Here is a 23638-nt window from a genome sequence, read left to right on the forward strand (position 1 = left end):
GAAATCCCGCTTGCTTGTCTGGCTAGTTCCATGGTCACAGCTAATAAACTGTCTTTGCTCACGCTGCAGCTCGTTTTGCTCCTGAATTACCCTTTCTGCTATAGATCTGCGCATGCTGGCCGAATTGGGTTAGTTACCGATGAGTGTAACTGTATACAAACTACTGCTTGCTGTGCTGTTCTGAGCCCAAGGCTGGCTGCGCTTGGGCTTATCTCATTCTTCCAACGCTCCTTGTGAGCCTGTGAACTTCCTGGGGGGGGTTTAACGATGGGGATGCCAGCGCAGACCATCTGCCTGACTTTTGCCTGGCCACGGCTGAAAATCAAAGCCTAGCTGGACTTCTCTCTTCGTTGGTTGTGGTATGAAGACAGTTGTGTCTAACAATATTCCCTCTCTTTTTTTTTTTTTTTTTTTTTTTAATTAAGGGTGGATACAATGTGTGGGAGAGAGGGGAGCGTGAGGGGGCCATGAACCAATTCCCGGGCTCATGAAGCAGCAATAAAGGTGCTATTATAAATGAGCAATGGCTTGTAAAGGGTTGCAGTCTCCTAATGTAGGTTACTGGGCTGATACCATTGATTTAATAACGGTTCTTTAATCTGTTTAGATATTTTGACAGTCCTTTCAGTTTGAATATGAGGAATTGGTCCCTTGTGAATTTTTTATTATTTCTCTGGGTCATTTTAATATTTGCAAAACCTGTCAAATAACACTCAGCTGCACGGCACCCTGCTATTTCTGATCAAACTATGAAGATAACCACCTCAATAATTGCAGTGGTGAGGAATAATTGTCATCCAACAAGCTGTAATTTGAAAATGGGTACCACTGCTTGGCCAATGTGCTGGTATAGCTTAGAAGCTTTTAAAATACTACCTTCTGATACCTTTGTTTTGCTATATACTGCTTGTATCTGATTAGCACGTGATGAAAACATCACACGTGCCCATCTTCTTAGCCTTTGCGTTGTAATTACACATTTACAAAGCAATCAATGCCATGGAGAAACTGAGAAGTGCAGCAAGAGCCTGTGTTTAAATAACCAGTCGCGCACTCCTATGCAGTTTTTGAACATGCCGTATGGTGCGTGATGTATGGTAGTTTGTGTATGAACAGTTGGTCAGTGTATTATGAAGCCTATAGTATCATACGGCCATGCTAGTTTATCCTGCAGAGGCTGCTGTGAACAAGAAGAAAGGACTGCCTGTTTACACACCTTTGAAAAAGGAAGCGTGTTACGCAGTCAGAGTGCAGTTTCACCTTGCTGCTCATACCAGTGGAGCTTAGTTATGTGTTCTCCTTAGATGTCTTTGGAAACAGAGTTAAAGCAGATAATCAAGGAGGGACCTCAGGAGCAAAGCAGTCTGAACCACCCCAATTAAAACAGGGATGTGAATAAAGCCCTCGTTTGGGAGGGGTGACCAGTAAGCAAGAACACTAGCAATAAAGGCTCAAAAAGAATCCCAAATTTCTGAAATTCCCTAATTTGTGGAGGTAATGTTTTATGCATACTGTTACACTGTTTGAAGTGGAAGTGGTGCTTTGCGTTGTCAGTAACACCTGGGTGTTAGCACCATCATCTTTCCCTACTTAATGAGGGAGATAGGGTCTTAAAAACAAGATAGTCAAGCAGCAGTAAGTTAATGTTTAATTTTAGTAATATCTGTTGTATTTCCTGTACATTTAATCCTCGGTTGCCCTGGAGTGGATGATCTGGTTGCAAATTAACCACACCATTGATAAAGGCGTACGTGAGCTCCATTGAGAAGCAGCTCCGTCCTGGCAGAGCACAGCACCTAGGCGTGGTGCTGGCAGAATGCTTTCAGGCTGGCGAGTCATATCGCTGCTTTCTCACCCTGTGGAGCTCCAGCTAATGAAGCCTGCAGAGCTGAGGTGGCTCTCCGCAGAGCTGGCTTTTGCTTTTTGCCAACGTTCACAGAGCAGGGACCGCAGGGAAGAAGCTGCAGAGACTTCCTAGCAGGAGGTGAACCCCACTTCTGCAACACGGATGCCATAGAGGAGCTAGTGATGTTAAGATTAAGATCTCTTTGTATAGTCAGTGGAAACCTGGTGAATGCGGCTGATAAATCAACCCCACAGTTTCACCTGCCTGACTGTAGGTATCTAGTGGAAGGCTTGTGACAGCATGCTGGTTAGCCCAGATGCAGGGCTGGCAGGCTGGAAACGCGAGCGCTGCTCTCTACAGGGGTTTGGCAAGCTGGCTTTGTCCTGCAGGGCTACTCAAATTTAAAAAAAAAATGTCACCTGGCCTACGCTAAGGTGTGCGGTGCAGAACGTGGTCTGGTGAAGAGCTCTGAGATGGTGTATGTGCAAAGACCTGTTGAGAAAGATCCCTCGCCCAGGACTGCTGCAAATGTTAGGCAGCGTGGCCGGTGAAACATCTGCTTGACAAGGTGCTAGCAAGGATGATGTGCTTGTGAGCTGCTTTGCATCAACTGGCCTGTGGAGCAAGAATCTCCCTGCAGCGGATCACAAAGATGATACAGATGTTGCTGAGGTTGCCTTTGTGTAAAAGCAAGATTCATAATGTTAGTGATGGCAGGAATGGGAGAGGTGGTGCTCCTCCTGAAGACGCCTGGATCACCTCGTGGATGAAATCCAATTATACAAAACGCTGAGCCATTCATTTACAGATGAGTAATGTGCTGTAAATTGCAAGGTCATGGATCAGCGGCAGAGGATTAGAGGATGCTACATCCCCTGCGTGATATGGGCCACCAGCTCAGCACGCTTCTAGAAAATATTCACGAGGCTCAAGGATGCAGTCAGTAAAGGCAAGGAAATGTTGGCATGACTTCAGAAGATATTATCAGGCTTTTGTTTTAATAACGATAAACAGTTTTGCTTCTCTGTATTTAAAATAGGATAACTTACAAGAAGTAGAGATGGTTATTGTGATGAAGAGTTACTAGTGGTTTGTGGAAGGACAGTAAATAAAGTTTGACTTGTTTAAACTAAAAGTGGAAACAAACCACCAAACCTGAGCTGATGGAATTACACTTTTTCTGTTATCTCTTCTCCCTCCAGCCTTCCTTCTCTCCCCGCTTCTCCTCACTCCCCTCTATCCCCACTGAAAAAAAGGGGAAAGGGTAGGAATTTAAGGAATAACACTGGTAAAGCAGCACTAGGTGGTAGAGGGGAAATCGTGAGTTATCGTTGCTGGCTGGTTGCACAGGCTGGTTTGTTTTTAACATATCGATCCTGTGTTTCAGGGCTTCCACTTTGTGTTTGCAGAGGCCGTGCAGGAATCCTTGGTCCTGGCACACTGCTTTGGCTAGTGGGTATCTATTGTTCTCTTCTCCAGAATCGGATCAGCCACAGATAAGATATTTTCAGGGTGAACCAACCCTTCAAGTGGTGTTAAACTATTTTGGATCCCTGGGCTGTCTTGCTTGAGGTTACATCAACAGATTTGGACTAAAGAAAGGATTTTTCTTATATCAGGTTACTGGACAGTTTAGCAGGGTTTTTGCGTGGCCTGTTTCCTAGAACCGTTGGCATTTTCACTGCTGAACTGTAATTCTTTTAGGACTGAGACAGAAATTTCACTACACAAACAAGTAGCTTCAAAAGACGAAGCTTGCTTGCATGAGAGAGAAGCAGAAGAAATAATTAGCTGTTTTTTGTCTACTCTGACCTGAGACTTTGAGAGAAGTGAAGATATGGTGTTAATAACTGTCCTTATTTCCTGGTGTTTGCTTATCAGCATTAACGATCTCTGCACCATAGCAGCAACTTATCAAAGGTTCTGATTTTTCTGTAGGTAGGACTATTTCCTTAACTGCTAACGCGAGTCTGTGCTCCAGTTAAAAGGCCAAAGAATGGCTGCTCAAGATGAGTGTAGATATGAAGTGTCAAATTCCTTTGTTCCCTTTCTCAAAGGACAAAGATATGAACAGGAAATAACTAAGCTTTATTTCTTTTCCTGTAAGTCTCTCTTGAATATATTTAGGAGGAAAAGAGTCATTTCATAAATACATTCCACTCTCCTTTTGACAAAACCCGGATTTGTAGTAATTTTGTTGGCACTTGTGGTGGTTTAACCTCGGCTGGTCACCAGGTGTCCACCAAGCCGCTCTATCACTCCCCTCCTCAGCAAGGCAGGGAGGGGAGAAAATAAGATGGAAGAAACAACCCCAAACTCATGGGTGAAGATAAAGGCAGTTTAATGTAGCTAAAGCAAAAGGCCACACACAGAAGCAAAGCAAAAAGCAAGAGATTCTCTACTTCCCATCAGCAGGCAATGTCCGGCCACTTCCTGGGAAGCAGGGCTTCAGTACACATACTCCTTACTCCGGAAGACAAACGTTGTTAAAAAAAAAAACACAAAACAACCAACCAAAAAAAAACCCCCACCAAAACAAAACCCAAACCAAAGCAGAATGCCCTGGCCCTGTTCCTCCCCCTATCTCTCAGTTTCTTATTGCTGAGCAGACATCATATTGTATGGAATATCCCTTGGGTCAGTTTGGGTCAGCTCTCCTGGCTGTGTCCCCTCCCAAGGTCTTGCCCACCCCCAGCCTGCTGCTGAGGGGGGAAAAGAAACGTTGGCGAGACAGCCTTGGTGTGTGCTGGCACTGCCCAGTAGTAGCCAAAACACTGGGGTGTTACCAGCACCTTGCTGGCTACCAACACACAGCACAGCACTGTGAGAGCTGCTCTGGGGAGAATTCACTCCATCCCTGGGCGTGAAAGTGCTGTGAATGAAACATTTGAAGCCTGTCCTTATCTGCAAGCCCATCAAACCATTTCATTGTATCCCAAAGCTATAGATGCATTTTCTTACTGGATTGTATAAGTGATTGTTTTATTCATCAGATTCAGTTCGAAGCAGGCCAGAAGAGCATGTGCAGTATTTGCTAGGAGAAGCCTTGTGTAAATATAAAGCTTAAAGGTTAGTTTTACATGAAATCAAAAGGCCACAAAAATACTATGCTCAGGGTGGATTTGGATGTGTACGCACAGAATAATGTAGTAGTGACTGTTGCATCACAACATATTACAAGTAATGCGGGTTGTATGCGTTGTGGGTTGAAATTCTTCCATTACTAGGTGTGGAAAACAGGGTTCTGCTTGAGCTACATCTGAACAGAAGTCATTAGGTAACAAAAGGCCACGCTGGGGTGAGGATGTCAGCTTAGCTGCTGCTTCTCATCGGGTACGGGTGTGTTTCATGTGGGTTTTACAGAACTGGAGTCACAATGTGTGCGTACTGATATACAGTGGTTGACAGTTGTATTCCACAATGGATTGCTAGTAGACACCTCAATGTATGGATTGCTAATGCTGTCCAATAAGAAAGCAAATTATTTTGAGAAACTTGAAACGCTCCGTTGTTTTCAGAAGGCCTTGGGAAACTGGCACTGGATCTGTTTCCCTCATTTGTTATTGCCTGCTGGGAGATGATAACTAAGTGTGTTGGGGAGCTGATGTGTGAATGTTTCTGAGTTTCTAGTTATTAGTAATTTTTGTATGATCTGTGTTATTCCAACTTTACAAGGATCGATATCCCTGCTGCAGAAGAGACGATTGGATGAATGTGGGAAGGACAATACAAACCTCTTAACTTAAAAAAACCCCAAACATAGGAAAATAATATAGAAAAGAATTTGTCTATCTAATGGATGATTTAATATATATTTTTAAAAGGTTTAAAGAGATTGACAGTTGTGACTGCCAGACTCCTTGATTCAAAGTGTATTTCTTTGTGTTTCATTGCAGTATGTTGCTGTTCTGCAAAGGCTTAGCAGCTGATTGCTCGCGGGAGAAGAGAGAAACATAACTGCACTTGGAGGAGGATGTGTCATAGCTCTGAACTGTTAATTAAACTGATTTCTGAAAAAAAAAAATTAAATAAGGCCAATAGCAAAATTAATTTGAAAACCTGTGCTGCTATTATTGGCAATAACTATTACTTTCAGGCGTTCTTTGAAGCTGTGACACGTATGTGATAGCCACGGAGCAATGCTGTTTGGCAGGGACCCGTGGAGGTCGCTTCGTCTACTGCCCGGCTTTGAACTGGGCCAGCTGCTTTGTGATGTGTGTCAGAAATGACTGTGGTAATCCTGGAAATAAACAGCGGGGCAGGTCTGCTCTGTGCTGCTGCTTTGGAGTGTGTAATTAGGTCTGCCGAAGCTGAGAGCATGCACTTGACCACCACTCTAGGCTAAAATTGTGTTTTCGGTAAATAATTAGCGGCTGAAAACTTTGTTATTAAAACTTTTTGATAAACAGTGTAGCATTGCTCTGACTTTCGGTGATTGTCACTAACTCATACTGGTTACCTAACAAACCGTACTTTACAGGAGTAGGAGCCTGCCTGAATTCTTGGGCTGATACTTCATCTGAAAAGACCCTGTTTGAAATAACTTCACAGGGCTCTGAATTGCACTGGCCTAGAATGAAAAATGCGGCGGCATGGGCAAAGTCATCTCGGCTTGTGGAAGAGGAGTTGTAGATGTTTTACAGGTTATCTGCGTATTAATTCTGAGTGGTATTTGTGCTGTCTCACAATATTATTTGAATAGTCTTTCAGCTTCTGAGTGGGAGTTGTCTTGACAGAAAAAATATGTAAAATTGAAAGGAAGTAAATACACACAATCTCTCTGGTGATAATTTAAAATGATAAAACAAGCAGCATGTAAATCAAGTAATCTGTTTTAATAATCAGACCATTTAAGTCCTTTTCCATATTGCTAATGTTCCCCTTGCATTAGCATTGTTTAACAACGCAGTACAGTTGGCATTTAGAAATTCACTCCTTCTGCAACGAATGATGAATGCCTAAATGACAGCACTCCTACTGCTCAGATGTTTTTCCATTCAAAGAGCGGAAAGTGAAGTACTTAAGACAGTGGTGCAAATTCATTTGCTTATCTTGCCTATGCTACCTGGCGCTTCCATAGCCACAAGGTTGTTTGCAGGGTTCCCCATATCACTCCTTCTCTTCTTCCCTTCTTGAAGGTGTCTTTGCAGTGCGAGGGAAAAAGATTCTGGTGTTGAAGCTGCTGGGTCAGTCATGCTTGTGACTTTGACTGAAAGCACTACACTTGGTTGTAGCAAGAAAAACCCTTTATTTCTAAACTTTTTGTAAAATATTAGGTGCTCTTTAATTGGAAGAACAAACCTTGTGTGTTCACTAGGCCTCATCAGCACTGATACACATACTTAATCTCATTTTTATAGGGCTTGAGGGTTTGTCTTCCAGGGCACCTGCTGCTTGATTCTTGCTAATGGGGCAGAGACTAAGAGATGGTGATTTCACTGCAATTCTGGTTCAGGTTGCCATTAGGTAACATGAAGCTTTGCCAATACAAAGGAGAAAATACAAGGAAAAAAAAATCCCACAAAAAATCTGAGCCAAATCTATGACCAAAAAGTGGGAAGCTTTTCCTGACTAACCGTGCTTTTAGGGAAGCACGAGGAAAAGTCCTTTCTCTCAGCCTGAATAGTTAATGGCCATACCGTGTTGAAACGTATTTGCTTTGTGATTTGCAAACTTAGTTTTCCCCTCCATTGCTTATGGCTCTTTCTTCACGTTAGCTGGCTGAAGTTGTTGCTACCTGTCCTGCAGGGAATGGTGTCAGTGATAATCTGGGCTCGGGGTGGTCGAGATCACGGCTGTCCATCGTTGTCCCTTCAGCAGACGTGGCAGAAGGAAATCTTTGGCAGAGGAGCTGGACGGGCAGCCGTAGGTGGAATATCTTCATCTGCTGCTTTGAGACTCAGCAGTTTGTCTGCCGAAGCCCTCAGTTGGTAATCTAATGTGCTGCCAGGACAGTTTACGAGCCAAAACCACAAGAGCTGTGTTAAGTCACAATGTGCTGTAAAACACATAAATGCTTAAAGAAGTCTGCTTGGTTTCATAGCCAGAAAACAAACAGTCCTGTTTAAGGACTGCATACTCAGTATTTGTGTTTAGGTGAGATGGTGCAGATCACTGTAACAACTCTAAAGGAAACCCTAATTATGCAGAACCATAAGTCATATTTGTGCATTATTTGCATATTTTGCATTATTGGTTTTGCATGATTTGCATGGCCTGTGTTAGTATAAATAAGCCATCTAATTTTATTTTAGATCTAACGTTACCAAAGGACTAAACCAGCCTTTTGGAGCGCTTGCAGATGGTGTACCGTATCTCAATACTGCAAGATGATTCTTGGGTTTTGTGGGCCCTGTATCAAAACAATGCTGTATTCAGGAGACTCCAGCAGCATTCACAGATCAGCACCGGGCATGAGCTTAACAAATGCAGAATATTCCTTTACAGCAGAACAACGAAGCATCTGAACATCAGCATCTCATGGCCAGCTGACTGCAAAAGGAGTCTCTAGACATCTACAAAGAAAACCTGTAAAATTCTGTGATTGTACCTTGCCACCTAGGCTCGTGAAATAAATAGAGGTGTAGTTAGGTATCAGTACAAAGTTCTGTTAATTGTGCAGTGTATACGGAAAATTGGGAAGGTGGTAAGAAATTTAAGTGTAGCATAAGAAAGAGATGGCTCAGAAAATAAGGTTGAAATCCTCAGCAGTACGGTTGCTGATGTGGCTTCAGGTTATGTTTGTTTATGCGAGGATACTGCTATGTCAGTCCTCAGCAGCGACGCGAATGGGGTTTGTTTCCTGAAGTTACTGGACAAGTTAGGAGGAAGTAACAGGGTATCCATCAGTCATGGTCTTTGTTTTTTGCATGTTTCTTGATCTTTCTGTTGGGAGGCAGGATTTTATGGTTCCTTTATAGCATCCCTTGAAAGAAAGGTGGTTATTCAGAAGTATAAGCTAGTCCTTGCCTGGACACCATTCAGACAAACCTACCATTGCAGAATTTGTGCACCACTGAACCACAGAGATGAAATCAGACGGTATCATCTGCATGATGCAAATCTGTCCAACCACCAGTCATTGGTCTGGTTTTTGCCTTTTGTGCTGCAATTTTGTCCCCTGATATATTTGAAGGTAGCGTACCCTTTAACACAGCGGTGTATAATCCAGTGAACAATGCTGAATTCCCAAAACTGAAATAATCATGGTGTGGCAGGTTACAGTTAGTATGGACACAGGGTTTGGAGAGAGGAGCAGGTGAATGAAGGTAAAGCGTCTTTTTTTTTTTTAAAGTACCTGAATGCTGTAATGTCAGAGTGGAAGGAACATAATGGATCATGAAGTCAGTTGCTGGTCAGTGCTGGAAGCCAAATCTTCTAAACACGTCCGTAAAATAAGTTCAGCGATATGCAGCGAGGCTCACCTGTCCTTGCAGCTTCTGTTGAAACGCCCTTCCAGGACTGCTCCCCTGATGGCGAGCTGTCCCTGTCAAGCCTGTGTTGGCCAGGGTAAGTCTATTCCCGTTTTTCTTTTGTGTGGGCCTGTGGAGTTTTTTGTTTAATTAGTTCTTCTGGCAAGATGATATTCATCTACCGGTGTATTTATAGAGTGATTGCTTCCACCTTTTCCTCCTCCTCGGTAGTTTTATGAGTCTTAAGCATTTACGTTAGTTCTCTTACATGACAAGCTGTGTTGGGTTTGCATGGCAAGGTTTTGGTAGCAGGGGGGCTACAGGGGTGGCTTCTGTGAGAAGCTGCTAGAAGCTCCCCCTGTGTCTGACAGAGCCAATGCCAGCCGGCTCCAAGACGGACCCACCGCTGGCCAAGGCCAAGCCAATCAACGCCTCTGTGATAACGTATTTAAGAAGGGAAAAAAACAAGTTAGAGGGAGCTTTTTGCAGCCGGAGAGAGGAGTGAGAAGATGTAAGAAACTCTGCAGACACCAAGGTCAGTGCAGAAGGAGGGGGAGGAGGTGCTCCAGGCGCCGGAGCAGAGATCCCCCTGCAGCCCGTGGTGAAGGCCATGGTGAAGCAGGTTGTCCCCCTGCAGCCCATGGAGGAAGGATGAGGGGGTGTAGAGATTCCACCTGCAGCCCGTGGAGGACCCCACGCCGGAGCAGGTGGAGGCACCTGAAGGAGGCTGTGGCCCGTGGGAAGCCCATGCTGGAGCAAGTTCCTGGCCGGACCGGTGGACCCGTGAAGAGGGGAGCCCACACTGGAGCAGGTTTGCTGGCAGGACTTGTGACCCCGTGGGGTATCCCATGCTGGAACAGTTTGCTCCTGAAGGTCTGCAACCCATGGGAGAGACCACGCTGGAGCAGGTCGTGAAGGACTGTAGCCCATGACAGGGAATCCATGCTGGAGCAGGGGAATGATTAAGAGGAGTCCTCCCCCTGAGGATGAAGAAGCGGCAGAAACAACGTGTGATGAACTGACTGTAACCCCCATTCCCCGTCCCCCTGTGCTGCTGAGGGGGAGCGGAGGTTGAAGCCAGGAATGAAGTTGAGCCCGGGAAGATGGGAGGGGTGGGGGAGGTGTTTTAAGATTTGATTTTATGTCTCATTCCTCTACTCTGTTTTTGCTTAGTAAGAAATCAGATGAATTTCCTCTGTAAGTTCAGTCTGTTTTGCTTGTGACGATAATTAGTGAGTGATCTCTCCCTGTCCTTATCTCGACCCACAAGCTTTTTGTTATACCTTTTCTCCCCTGTTTGGTGAATGAGGGGAGTGAGAGAGCGGCTCTGGTGGGCACCTGGCCCCCAGCCAGGGTCAACCCACCACACAAGCTCTAGGCTTTTCTGCATATGTGCTCCAGTTGACTTCACAGTCAACTGGATGGGAGCAGATAGAAGAACCTACCTGACTTTTGAGCTTTCTTTTTCTTTTTACTGCCCTTTTATTATGTGCTCTTGACAGATTAAAAAGTTAGAGATTATGGTTAGATGGCAGTCTCTCCTTTGTTGCTATCTCAAGGCTGTTCTACTCTTTCCTGGTTGGATATAGGATGATAGGATAATTCAGCCTCAGGAGGTCATTTAGGGCAACCTCCTGCTCAGACTAATATGATTCCTGCTTTAGGATTTTGCAGTGTTCCAGCCAGACTTTTGACATGGAAAGTGGGAGTGTGTTTTACTGCTCTACGCAGAGAAATCAGGAGCAAGCTTCTTTCCTCTACCTGTGCTCCATAGCAACTTTCTTACCTGTGGATTAGAATAAACCCACAAAGCATTATGTTGTCCCTGGATGCTTTTCAAAGGACTTCCTTTTGTTCCATTATCTGTTGCGCCTTCTGCTATGGTTCTAGAAATGTAAAAAGAGTATGCAGCGCTTCCCTGCTGTAGGAGAGGCAGCTCAGTCTGACGCAAATAGAAATGAAAGCTCAGTGACTCCTATGTTTAGTGGTTTGGTGGTTTTTGAGTGCAAGGTTAATACTTTAACTTCATGTTTAAGGAGAGGGACTTTAATATTATTCTCATTTGTAGCTAGCTACATTTCACAGTTTTAGCCTTTATTCAGCATTCATTAGTGCTAGCTTAGCATTCATCTTCCATTTTCCTTTCCCCGACCTTACCTAGTGGGTTTGCAAAGCTGCAGAGATGACTCAAGGGTCAGCTGTGTCGGAGCCGAATCAGCCTTGTCAAATTAGTCACTTTGCTTAAATCTTGGTTTGTTGAGGAAGATGTGGCACCAGTCACTCATAGTTTACTATTTTCCTTTGAAGAAAAAAAAAAATTAGATCATTACAAAGGACGCTTTTAAGCCTATTTCCAAAGCTGACTGTGAAAATTGCGGATGAATGAAGTATTCCTCACCCTGCCCTCGCTGCTCCCTCCATACAGGAAAGGAGTGGTGCAGAACACGCGCTGAATGGCATTTCCTATTTTGTTGAACTGGCAACATCTGAAAGCTGAATCCATGCAGGACAACTGCAAGCAAAAATTTCACCTGCACCTTAAATGAACTTAAATTTCAGTTTTTCTGACCCTCAGGGTGGATGAAATCGTTGTAGACGTGCATATTCAGAATCGTGACAGACTTGGATTGTTTTCCTAGCGTGGGGAGGTAATACTGACTGGACAGTTTTCTGGTCTGTTTTTCCAAGTGCAGCAAGAATATTTTAGCTATAGTTCTGCCAACGCAAATCCTGTTTATCTGAGCTCTCTTGTGATGAGGACGATTTGCTGTAATGCAGTTTATGAGCAATTTACCGAAAGACTTGAAAGGCATCCTTTCTTGCTTGACAGCTGAGTTTATTTTGAGATTTACCTAAAATAAAGTCTTTAAGTAGCACCAAATTCTCAGTAGAGAGAGCTGGTATCCCATATAAAAGGCACAATCGTCTGACAATCACAGGGTGAAATGTGCTTAAACAAAGTCATCTTACTTCCCAAAGCATGGGAAGAATAGTTGTTCCTTTGTGTCGGTGCAGCTGGCTATACATTCTCGCATTTAAAAACAGGTAAATACGATTCCCCTGCCAGAAGTCTACTTACATTCCCTTCCTTAGTGAACACATCCTAAAGGCCCATCCTTGAATATGCATGTACATCTCTTAGCGAACGTGAGTTTTAATTAAATATCTTCCTGCGTGTTTGCAATGAGAACGAAGTCAAAGCCTGCAGTAATGCATTTTTAATGTATATATTTGGTGGTAAAAAAAATATCTAAGACCTGTGACCCTCTTTGGGGGAGTAACCCGAATTACACAGGGTGTTTGCAACAGGAAAAGGAATTGTCCCTCTCCTGTGTGCCAGAGGTGTGCAACTGCGAGGTGATGGTTCTTCCCGTGCGCGAAGGAAGAGGGAAGAAAAAGCAGTATACTTGTAGTAAATATTTCAGTTTGTTTGTGCTTTGGAGTTACTGAGTAAGTTGGAAATAGGTAGTAGTTTGAAACCATCAGCTTCTGTTCTTTTAACCTTCAGTGGTACTAGGTTAGCTGTTGGCTGTCTAGTGCAGGCTGATGCACCTGTAACACTCCTGTATCTGTCCTGAATCATTTGCTTTTGCTTTCTTTGGTTAACGTTTCCTTTACTTTAAGCCACTGCTGTACGGTTAAACTGAAAGTTGGTCTTCAGTTGATGGCTGTGTTGTGACTTCTTGTCATGAAGACGTTCTGTTTCTGGAGCATCCGTGGTAGCATCAGGGAGCAGGACGGGGTGAGACCAAGGAGCTTTACCGAGCACCTGCTAAGGTGGGAAAGCTTTAGTGTGTCTGCGTGTGTGTAAAGCAGAATATGGTGTCAGCCTGTGGTCAATGGTGAGAAAGGAGCAGTTCCAGATGGAGAAGGTCTTCTCCCAGGAGAAAACGATCCATAATGCCAATAGCTACACTTCAGCTCTCTTAAAGTAACAGCAAATGAGACGACTGATGACTTGACATGATTTTTCCAGCAGTTGCTCTGCTCCTCAGCTATTAGACAGATGGAGGGAAAGCCTGGCAAAATGTGTTTCTGAGGAGCCGTTTCACACCCCAGCGAAGCCCAGCCTGTGATCTCACTGCTAATGCTCTCTGGTAGCTGGCATAGGTTATCTCAGAAACTATACTGAATTCTAGAAATAGCAATAAGCCCACAGAGTGCTGCCTGCTGTCTGTGATCCCGGCAAGTTTCTGTTTATCTTTCGGTACAGAGGAGTTGCCATGTAAATGATTAATTAGAAATTCCCTTTATAATTTGAATTGCAGCATTTGGAGTGGCGATCGCATGGTAGGGTGCCTTTGTTTAACGGTCTGCGTTCTGCAGATGTTGTTTTGGAGTATGGGTTCCAAGTCTTGCCAACTAACTCTTTTCTTTATTTGTACTGAGTGCATTTGAAGTTGCATCATTTCCTCGGTAAGAACAGTTTTATTTTTGACTGGAGTGTTTGTCAGGTGGGAGAAATCCTAAATGTGAGTGCTCTCTGGTGGTAAAGATTTCTGCTTCAGCTTTCTGATTTCTGCAGTGTATTTTCCAGTGGCAAGTGGATGTGAATATAGGATATCTGGACTTAAGGATATATATTCTTTTTCAACTCCCTAGAAGTAAAAACTACAGAACAGAGTAACAGCCTTTTTCTTTCTTTGGCCGTCTTCTTTCCTAGACAGTAATTTCTATCCCTTTCAATGATTTATATTCTGTGACCTAACTGGTTTCTATTTTCTCATTATCAATCCATGTTTTAACAAGGTAATAAAAACTTCTCATGAAAGAGCTGATGTTCTTCATCACAATAACACACACACAAGGATTAAATACTGTGACTTTCTTTTTGGCTGCTGAGCTAGATTTCAGATGCCACAGTGATAAGTGGAAAATTCAGAAGACAGTGATACAGAAATTATTTGAATAGCATCATTACAGGGAAATCTTTTCTCCTCCAAGTTGCAGCACAAGAAGCTGTGAATTTAATGATATGTACAAACTGAGGTCTGACCGTGGGGGTGTCAACCCCCAGGAGTAGGTACAGGGCTTCCTTTTATCAAGTGTGCTGTAAATGGCTTTTAATAACAAAAATCCACTTGTAGATGTTATACGCTCGGTACTCAAATAATTATGCCATCCTTTCCGATGAGCTTTCCCTTGATGGAGTGCAACACTCGGATCGATGAGCCTTTCCGAAAAGTGCTGGGTAGCTTCATCGTCTGGTTTTGTGACCTCGCCTTGCAGAAAAATAGCTAATTTAACACAGCTTGTACCTCCCAGTTTGGACTGCTGTCGTTAGTTGTTTTCTTAAGTTTTCATGAGTTCTTTTCGGGCAAGGAAAACCAAGAATCTCACACCGAAGCAATGCAGCTAGGAAAACAGCCGCTGCTGTTCTTGGCCTGCTGCTGTGCTGAGCTGCACCGTCTGATGAAAAGAGGCTTTATCAGCAAGGAGGGGCGAGGAGCGATGGCTCCTTTTAGGAACATCTAAGCACAGCTCTGGAATTTTAACTTAGGTGCTAAAAATTAAAAAAAATTGGAGAGAGAGGTAAACAGGGATGTCAGTTGTTCATAAACTCCGTATCCTTAGAGCCAAGCTTGAGAGATGCCTATTTGTGAAGCCCAGGGATGGATCCTTTTGCCCACAGAGATTGAAGACATGACTCACCACGGACTAGTGCAACCTTTTAAAACTTGACTTGGAGGCCAAATGTGAGATCTGTCGTCGAAGCCCGGAGCTGTCGGGGAAGGAAGCAGGCAGTATGTCGAACCTTTGCACGTGTCGGTGTCACAGCGGAACACCTCCGCAGCTGAGCTGTGCCCTGGGCGAGGGGCTCCTCGCAGCGGTGACGCTGACGGCCAGCGGTGGGGCAGGCTGGTGGAGCCAAATCTGTAGGTTCTGCTTCCGAGGTGGTTGGGGACACCGGACTGTCAAGGGAGGAAACTTAAACTGTGCTCTGCTACCGAAAGTTTACATAATTCATTACTTAAGGAAGAGGTCAAAGTATTGGGTACTGTGATGGTGACTTAGCATGACACTTCAGTAGGGATGTCTTCTTTCTTTCTTTCTTTCTTTCTTTCTTTCTTTCTTTCTTTCTGCGAAAGGAACCCCCCTTAACCTCTCTGTGCTGACCATGAATCCTGTGGCCATGTGTCTGGCAGTACGATGGGGCTTAAAACCTCCTCCAGAAACTGCTGTATCTTTATTTTTATCATTAATAGCTCCTTCTGTGCAGTGACTTTTGGAGAGCAGTCTATACGTTCTCCATCAGGCAACTTTTGGATGGCTCAGCTCCAAAAAAATGGGCTGGATTCTGCAGATTTTGATGTCCTTGTGATGGTTCCCATTGCATATGCATGTCCCAGTGTGATTTGATCTCCTTAACAGAAACACTGTTGTGTGCGTTTGGGTTTTCTTAAGCTCTTCTATGGATATGTAGAGTCCCTTGTGTGATCCCGAGAGGGCAGAAGACGAGCAGCCTGGTGATATACAATCTCTTTGCACCCACGAGTGTCTTGCATGTTTAGTGTCTTCCAAATACCACAATCCCCAGCTGCTCTGTGCTTCAAAGAATTAAAATTAGGGATGGCAAATGGCAGGGAATGAGCGTGTGAGGGTTCCTGTGTACCTAAGACTGTCTTAAGAATTAGGCTGTGATTCTGGATTTCATACCAGGTGTGCGTGCCAGTTGCTCGGTGTTGTTGCCTATGCATTACCCATCATTTTTGTTGCAATAGTTAGCTGCTGAGCTGCAGTTGGTATTGCTAATTATAATGGCCTTATCTTTTCTGAAATGTTCTTGGTAGCTTTCAAAGAGCGTATGTCTCTAAAATATAAAATATCTTTGCATTTTAAGCTCACTAATGTTTTGGGAAATGCTTACCTTCAGTCAAAACTGAATGCAGGAATGAAAAGATGTTTTGCAAATCTTGTGGTTTTTTTAAATTGAAGTATTTCTGGAGGAAGCTGGAATTAGAGGCAAAATCTCTTTTAGACAGTGAAATGCTGGTTGCTAGATTATGTTTCTTGAGTTTTATTACACCTGCTAAAAACTAACACTGCCAAGATGCTGCAGAAAATTCTCAAATGAACAATAGAAAATGTCAAGCCTGTCACCACACGGGGGTGGTAATAAATTCGATAAAGTAATGCTAGAATTTCTGCTGTAGCCCATCAAGGATTAGGAGAGCCCTTGTACTCTGTAGAGGTGTTATGGTGCCATCTAATGTTGTAAGATTTAGATACAGGGAGCAGACAGGTATTTAATGGTGGAAATGCCATAGTTTGCATGTTGATCTCTAAATCTGCGGTCGTCCTTTCTCCTCCTGAGAAGCAAATGCTGTATGAATTCTTCAGTTAATCTGAAATTCTTTCTCTGCTCTTCTGTTAGATAACTCTTGATAAAATGTGAGTTTCTTTGGCAACATCTTTTAACTTAAACACCTTTTTTTTTTTTTTTTTTAAACAAGCTTCAAGTTGTTTTCTGTCTTATTTGCAGAAAGAATAGTAAGGACCAGGTAGGGTTGAGGAAAGGTGTAGTTTAGGGTTGTTTTCACCCGTTCTTAAAAAGCTTTCACTTTTAGTTTAGCAGCAGTGATGATATCAAGGTGCCTTCTAGCGAAAAGGATGGAGTGGAAGCTAATTGCTAGAGCTGAAAGGCTGCAATTTGCTTCTTGGCTTGTATCTTTGTTTACTTTCTTGCAAATGTGATTAGACCTCTCAGTGAGGGGCTTCAAAACTTCTGCTTCTCTGGCCTGAGCTGGCCTATGGACAACTGTAGAATGAGAAAAAAGAATTTGCCTTTAAATCCCCTTTATGAAGCAGGTTATATGGACTCATCACGAACTCATCTTATTGTCAATTGTAGCAACAGTAAATTATATTACCTTAAATCTTGCTAACGACTTTCTTAGAAACATTTGTTTCTGGCAGCATGTTAATGGCAACAGAAATACCTGGATATGCAGAAAGCCGATTGATTGCATCGGCAAAGCAGAAGTTTGCAGTACTCAGAAATACAGTCGGTGTTTGTACCTCAGTGATCTGATCGGTCATGCACCCGTAAGTGAAATAGCAGTAGAAATTTCCTTTGTAGGTGGTAAGATTCAAAGCTAGCGCTATTCCTTAGTCCTCGTAACATCAAGTCTCTACGTAACGTGCTAACGTGCCAACCGGGCCACGCTGGTCAGACGATGTCAGTGTTTTATTGTGGGATTTCAGTATGATGACGGATTGAAGAGTTCCCCTGATGAAACGAGTAACTTGCTTGGAAGACACATTCTGAAGCTCTATGTTTGACTCATTCCCTTTCTCCCTTTTGTCTCATCCCGGGTAGGTTTGAAAAAGGACGGATTTATACATTTATTGGGGAGGTGGTCGTCTCCATGAATCCTTACAAAAACTTGAACATCTATGGGCGTGACATGATTGAGCAGTACAAAGGAAGGGAATTGTACGAGAGGCCTCCTCACCTCTTCGCAATTGCTGATGCCGCTTACAAAGCGATGAAGAGGCGATCAAAAGACACCTGTATTGTAATATCAGGTAAGCTGAAAGAGCTTTTCATGGTGATGAACACTTGATCTTTGTGAAATTCTAGGCAGCAGAAGAATAACGATCTGGCTAATGACAGCATTTTATAAAAGAAAACTTCATTAATCTTAAAACTGCTTATTTGCATTTGAATCTGTGTGTGGAGACCTTAACAATTATTTCTTATCTAATTCAAGAGCTGGTGTCAGTCATTAGCTTAATCTCTGCATGCAAAGTGATAACTTGTGAGTCCTCTGCTTGCCCTGCCTGTGTGAACACGGATCAGTGAGAAGAGGGTTCCTGGCCCTCTTTAGAGAACTGCTGATTTTTGTCCCTCAGATGTTTTGTTCTCTGTTTTGATGGCCGGACAGATTCCTTGTCGTGGCTCTAACAGTGGGAGCAGGGCTGGTACCATGAACGGTTGCTGTCTGGATCCTGGCACTTCGTTTCCTTGCTGTTCCCGTGCTTTAGCAGCTCTGAAAAGCGAGAGCCCCGGGATGGTGTGCGGAACAGTAGCCTCTTGTATTGCAGTTCCCGGCACTGCTGCTAGCCAAGCCTCTGCATGCCAGTCTTTCTCCTCTAACAATATTCCTTTTGATCCTCTGTGTGCCAGGCCTTTTACCGACCTGTGAAATCTTACATCATAACTGCTTCTAAGTAAGCATAGCAGCAACAACCAGGCAGGGTTATGGCTATATTTAAAAAAATGTTCAAAGTGCACAGAAATAAGATTGCTTTAAAAAAAAAAAACCCAATAACAAAAAAATCCAAACGTTCTCTGGGTAGAGTTGTTCAGTGATTTGTTTTGCTTTTTTTGATCTGAGTGTCACCTTTGTATTTATGCCCGCAGGTGAAAGTGGGGCTGGGAAGACAGAGGCCAGTAAATATATTATGCAGTACATCGCAGCCATTACCAACCCCGGTCAGCGAGCAGAGGTGGAAAGGTAAGGGCATTGCAGAAAAATAAAGTGAAATTGCTTTGTTTCTGAATCTTCATTTACCTAACTTCTTCAGATACTATTTTTTCTCTGGGAAATTTGCAATATTGATTGCTAAAATATGTAGAAAAGTTTATATTGAAAGCTTGAACTTTCAAAATAGAACCAGTACCTAGAAATCATGTTTCCTGTGGCAAATCACCTGAAATATGTGTATGTTAGAATAGCATGTAGAGTGTGAGGAACATAGTCCATGACATTTCAGGCTTGCATGCTCCTGGATTGCAAAATGTACCTGTCAGCCTCAGAGTAAAAGTTTTTGAGCAAAGAATGTGACAGACTTAGTACCTACTCCAACAAAAATTTTGAAAATATTTGCAAAAGAGTTCAAGAAATTGCTTTCAAAACTTACCTATGTAAAGGAATGGAATTTTTTATGCTCTTTTCAGTGGGGAGATCTGGGCTTTTGTTCCCATTTGCTTGGCTCCTGTGAACGTTACCGAAAGCTCCCAGCTGATTTCCTGTGGGATTGCTGATGTCTCACACATCTGCCCAAATCTGTCATCAAAGGGCAACTCTGCTGTTACTAAATTCTTCTCTAGAAATGCCTGCGGAAAAAAAAATATTCATTGTTTGAGTATACAAGTCATGACTTAACCTGTTCCCTTTTCTGTGTATCGCTATTATAGAGTGAAGAACATACTGCTGAAATCCAACTGTGTGTTAGAGGCCTTTGGCAATGCCAAAACAAACCGTAATGACAATTCCAGCAGGTTTGGAAAATACATGGATATCAACTTTGATTTTAAAGGAGACCCGATAGGTGGGCATATCAATAATTACTTACTAGAAAAGGTAAGCCCCCTCACTTTCAGAGCTAGAGGCTTTGGTGTAGTTACTTTTGTAAGATGTGCTTTGCCATTAGAAAGTTTTCCTGTCATACGTGTTATGTCAGCAGGTGACGTATGAGGCATAGAATCTCATTAAATCTAGGGCTTAATTTTTCTTCCAGAGGCAGTCTAAGTAACTGAAATGCTGCTGAAGCACTGGCACTGCCCTGTTTCTTTAACCCTGCTTTCAGAGCTCGCCACGTAAGGGACTAGTGTTACTCAAAAGCTTAATGTGCATGTACTTTGTATCCCGAATAAAAGCTGAGAGTAATTTAACATCTGCAAAACTCCTTCTTTATAAGTTCCCGCATTGAGATCTCCTTGGTGAATAAAAGGCGAAGATATCTAGGTCTGTAAGTAGCACGGTACGCTTCAGAAGTGTTGTTCTGGAATAATGCCACAACCTCGTGTGATCTTTTAGTAGCTTTGGTTTTATATATTCCAAGTGATCCTAAGCATAATTATTTTTTTTCATGTCATTAAGTGGTGGCAGAAAACATTGGAATATGTAAAACTGTAGAGAAACCAGGCTTGATCTATTAACAGTTCTTGTTATATGTGACACACACGTCTGGCTTTAATTTATGTGTTTGACCACATCTGCTAACATGCTTTTTTGTTTGTGTTTTTTGCTTTTCCCATTATTTCCCTGAAGTCTATTTTCAGAATAAACACTTTATTTAAAAAAACCAAAACAAAACAACAAACCCAAACATTCAACATGTGATACTTTCATGCAAAAAAAGGAGCGGGGCTGCAGCTGCAGTGACTTAAATCCTGATTATTTATTTTGTATTCTTGACTCCTACCAAGTTAAATTTGTTTCCATTTTGAAAGCAGCTGAGGTTCAGGTCTGAGCACAAGCCGTTAACAGACAGTCACTTTGCACCGCAGCAGGAACACGTGCTTCCTTGCTCTCCATAGCTCAAACTTGTAGCATAAAATAAGGATACGTTGCTTGGTGACCGAATTTCTCCTGCGTTTAGCTTTTTGTTTGGTTGGGTTTTTTTGTGCTGTTTTACACTGGTTTGGAATGAGTGCTCTGAAGATGGAGCTATCGCTTGCTCCCTAAAACAGTGCCCTCGGGTTAGAGCAGGGCGTTCGCTTGTACGCTGGCTGGGTGCTGTTGGTTGTAGACCTGGTCACCGAAAGGCCCTGACTGTGGCCCATGGAGCGTTTGTTTGTAGTCAGAGAGTCCTGTTTGTCATTTCCAGCGATTAAATAACTCTCAAACTAAAATGACGTTTTGCTTGACTTTTCCATGAAAGCAATTCTGCAGACGCCACATGGGATTGGAAGTAGGACATTGCAGCTGTTGCGCAAGCTGGTCTTTTTGATTATAGACTTCAAACTCCATGGTCATGCCTAGCTAATAATGTTCATAACAGACTTCTTGTAAGAGAAGATTAGTTTGGAGGTGTCCTAGCAGTGGCAAACTGGTGTCTAAGGGGAGGTGCTGGGGAAGCAGGCCCTCCACATCCAGAAATACCTACCTTTTGCCTTTGGTTTCCCCACAGTCTCGTGTGATCGTGCAACAGCCGGGAGAACGAAGCTTTCATTCTTTTTACCAGGTTTGTATTCGTTTGCTGAAACAAATGACTTTTCTCAAGTTTCCCAGACATGATAGGCAAAATATTTAAGGTTTTCACCCTCTCGTGTGTTTTGCAAAGGGTTCCCTTGTTGTTGGCGTCTTGGGTGATCTTAGGTTCTTTAGCTCTTTGAAGAGGCCTGGTCTGGGGAAGGAACATGGGAAGGTTTATTTTTTTCTATCCTCCAGTCCCACGTTAACACATTTGTAAACTTAAAGGGAGGCTAACTAAACATATATGGTAGATATTGGACTTTGACTCGCTGTTTTATTTGTAATACGTCTAATCCCTCTATTTTCTTTTGAGACTTTTAGCCCATATGGAAGTAATTTTATGACACCAAGTTGACTTTCTTTTTTTCTTTGGGTTCTTTTTAATGTCTTCCATGTTGTATGGTAATTCCCTTGTGTATCCTTTGGGGGAAATGATCGGCCTATTAGTCTAACCTTAATTCTCAGTTTTGCGGTGAGGGAAACGTAGGTTTATTTATTTTTTTCCCACTTGGTCAGTACTCCATGATGGCATGTTAGCACCTTTCTCATGAACGTGTCATTTCCGTATTGGAAAGTCTCTGTGTGTAGCAGAGAAGGTAAATGTGCTGGCCAAGACGCATCTGTGGCGTGTCACAGATGTAAACGTGTCTGCTCTGTGAAGAGGTTCAGGCTTGTTTTCTAAACATCACGTCACTTAAAAAGGCAGTCGTTCAGGCAAGCTCTTTCTGGTGGTCAGAGTCCTACAAGGATGCAGACCATGTATTTAGCAGATGTTGTGCTTGTGACTCCAGATCCTGTAGCTGATTCTTCTGTAGCAGTAATTTACTGGTTTTATGATTTTTTTTCTGTTTGTTTGTCAAGCAGATAAGAATAATAAGAAACAGTAAAAGGAAACTTTTTTTTTTTCATTCACTATTTCTTAAAATACTCTTTGTACAGCTCCTCCAGGGGGGTTCTGACCAGATGTTACGTTCTCTACATCTTCAGAAGGATGCATCTGCATACAACTATATCTGTCCTGGAGCGCAGCTAAAGGTAATATGTAGTAAGAGAGACATCACCTTTGTTAATAAATGTAGGCATAGATATTTGACCCCTTACCAGTGACAGACTTTTCCTGCTTCATAATGGGTAACTTAAGCTGCTTTCTGGACCAAAAAGCCATAAGGACTCATTTTTTTTACAATAGGAGCATTTAAGTTACTGAAGCATTCATTCTTCATGTCTGACTTATCCTCAAGGGGATCTCTGAGCAGGAAAGAAGGGAACGAACCCATAAAGTTTTTAGGACAACAAGATCCAGAACGCTTTAAATACGTCTGGAGTTGTCCCTAGGGTTGTCCCTGTGAAGCAGGGTCCAGACAAAAGGCTCCCTGATTTCCTAATTGCTTTCTCAAGATGCTCTTTGGCAAACAAACCCACAGACCTTCTCAGATGCATTTATCAGTTTCTCTAGAAATCTGCAGTGAAAACAAATCCAGATGATTGGGAGGGGCGGGGGTGAGAAAGATGGTGACCAGAAATTTACTGTTGGTGCTCTGCAGCTTCTACTCAGGGGGTCTGTGACTGCACTACTCGTAGCTGTTGTTCTGGGTTTTTTTTTTTTATGAATCACTTCTACTCTTTCACAATAAATTCCACTGGGAAAGTACTGAACAATTTAATCATGCTGTGATGGTCTGTATCTTGTTGCTGCTAGTATACGTGTGTGTCCAACGTGGAGTTTGGCGTACAAGCGTACAGTATGGCATTATATAAGTTGAGAAATCTCATTTCTTGCATCTGAAAAATAGCAAAGTACATATCCATTTCCCATGGGCTTGCCAAATCTTTGCTGTCTCACAATTGACTTCCATTAAGCCCCTCATGTCTCAAACGTCTCTTTCCCCTCAGTGTTCCATCAATGATGGTGCAGAGTTCAAAGCAGTAGCTGATGCCATGAAAGTGATAGGCTTCAAGCAAGAGGAGATTCAGACTGTCTACAAAATTGTGGCAGCCATTCTTCACTTGGTAAGCTCTCTGCCTGTAGGTATGAGCGGGCTGTTCTTCAGGAGGGGTCAAGCAGTATATTTGTATTTCCAGCAGCTCTAATTTTCTTGCTGCAGAAGCAGTTGGAAGATCTGTTGGCTGGAAAAGTGTATACACTTTACAGCTTCCAGTGGTGAGTGAAATTCCTTGATGAAATAGGACACTGCAGTAATGATGGAAGATCACATTTATTCCTGCATGTTCCAGATCCCAAACCAGACATACCACGAAGTACTGGGAGCTGTTAAATGTTCTGAAAAGGAATTGAAGGAACTGTTTGGGTTTGGCAGTGAGGGGGTAGGGACCTCTCACCTCACTCTCCTTCTGTCCACTTTTACCCTCACACTCACCATCACCACTGTGATTTTGCTGGAGGGATGGTACTTCACTGCGTGGTGGAGGCTCGAGCACAGCCAGATCCAGGA

At 43.0% G+C, this 23638-nt stretch overlaps 1 protein-coding gene across 4 annotated transcripts in view; it reads left to right on the top strand.

Moving 5' to 3' along the window:
* Positions 1 to 23638, top strand: part of MYO1D (myosin ID) — a 160756-nt gene that overhangs the window by 21326 nt on the left and 115792 nt on the right. For 3 of the 4 annotated variants that reach the window (XM_054801632.1, XM_054801629.1, XM_054801631.1), the window contains exons 2-8: positions 9141 to 9355; positions 17579 to 17787; positions 18626 to 18719; positions 19403 to 19568; positions 21121 to 21174; positions 22125 to 22220; positions 23079 to 23195. In XM_054801632.1, the coding sequence (XP_054657607.1) occupies positions 9255 to 9355; positions 17579 to 17787; positions 18626 to 18719; positions 19403 to 19568; positions 21121 to 21174; positions 22125 to 22220; positions 23079 to 23195 (837 nt within the window). In that variant the 5' untranslated portion in view covers positions 9141 to 9254. The remainder of the gene's footprint in view (positions 1 to 9140; positions 9356 to 17578; positions 17788 to 18625; positions 18720 to 19402; positions 19569 to 21120; positions 21175 to 22124; positions 22221 to 23078; positions 23196 to 23638) is intronic. The other variant, XM_054801630.1, reaches the window with a different exon arrangement.

Source organism: Grus americana, chromosome 22 (genome assembly GCF_028858705.1).
Source record: "Grus americana isolate bGruAme1 chromosome 22, bGruAme1.mat, whole genome shotgun sequence".
Taxonomy (NCBI): Eukaryota; Metazoa; Chordata; class Aves; order Gruiformes; family Gruidae; genus Grus; species Grus americana.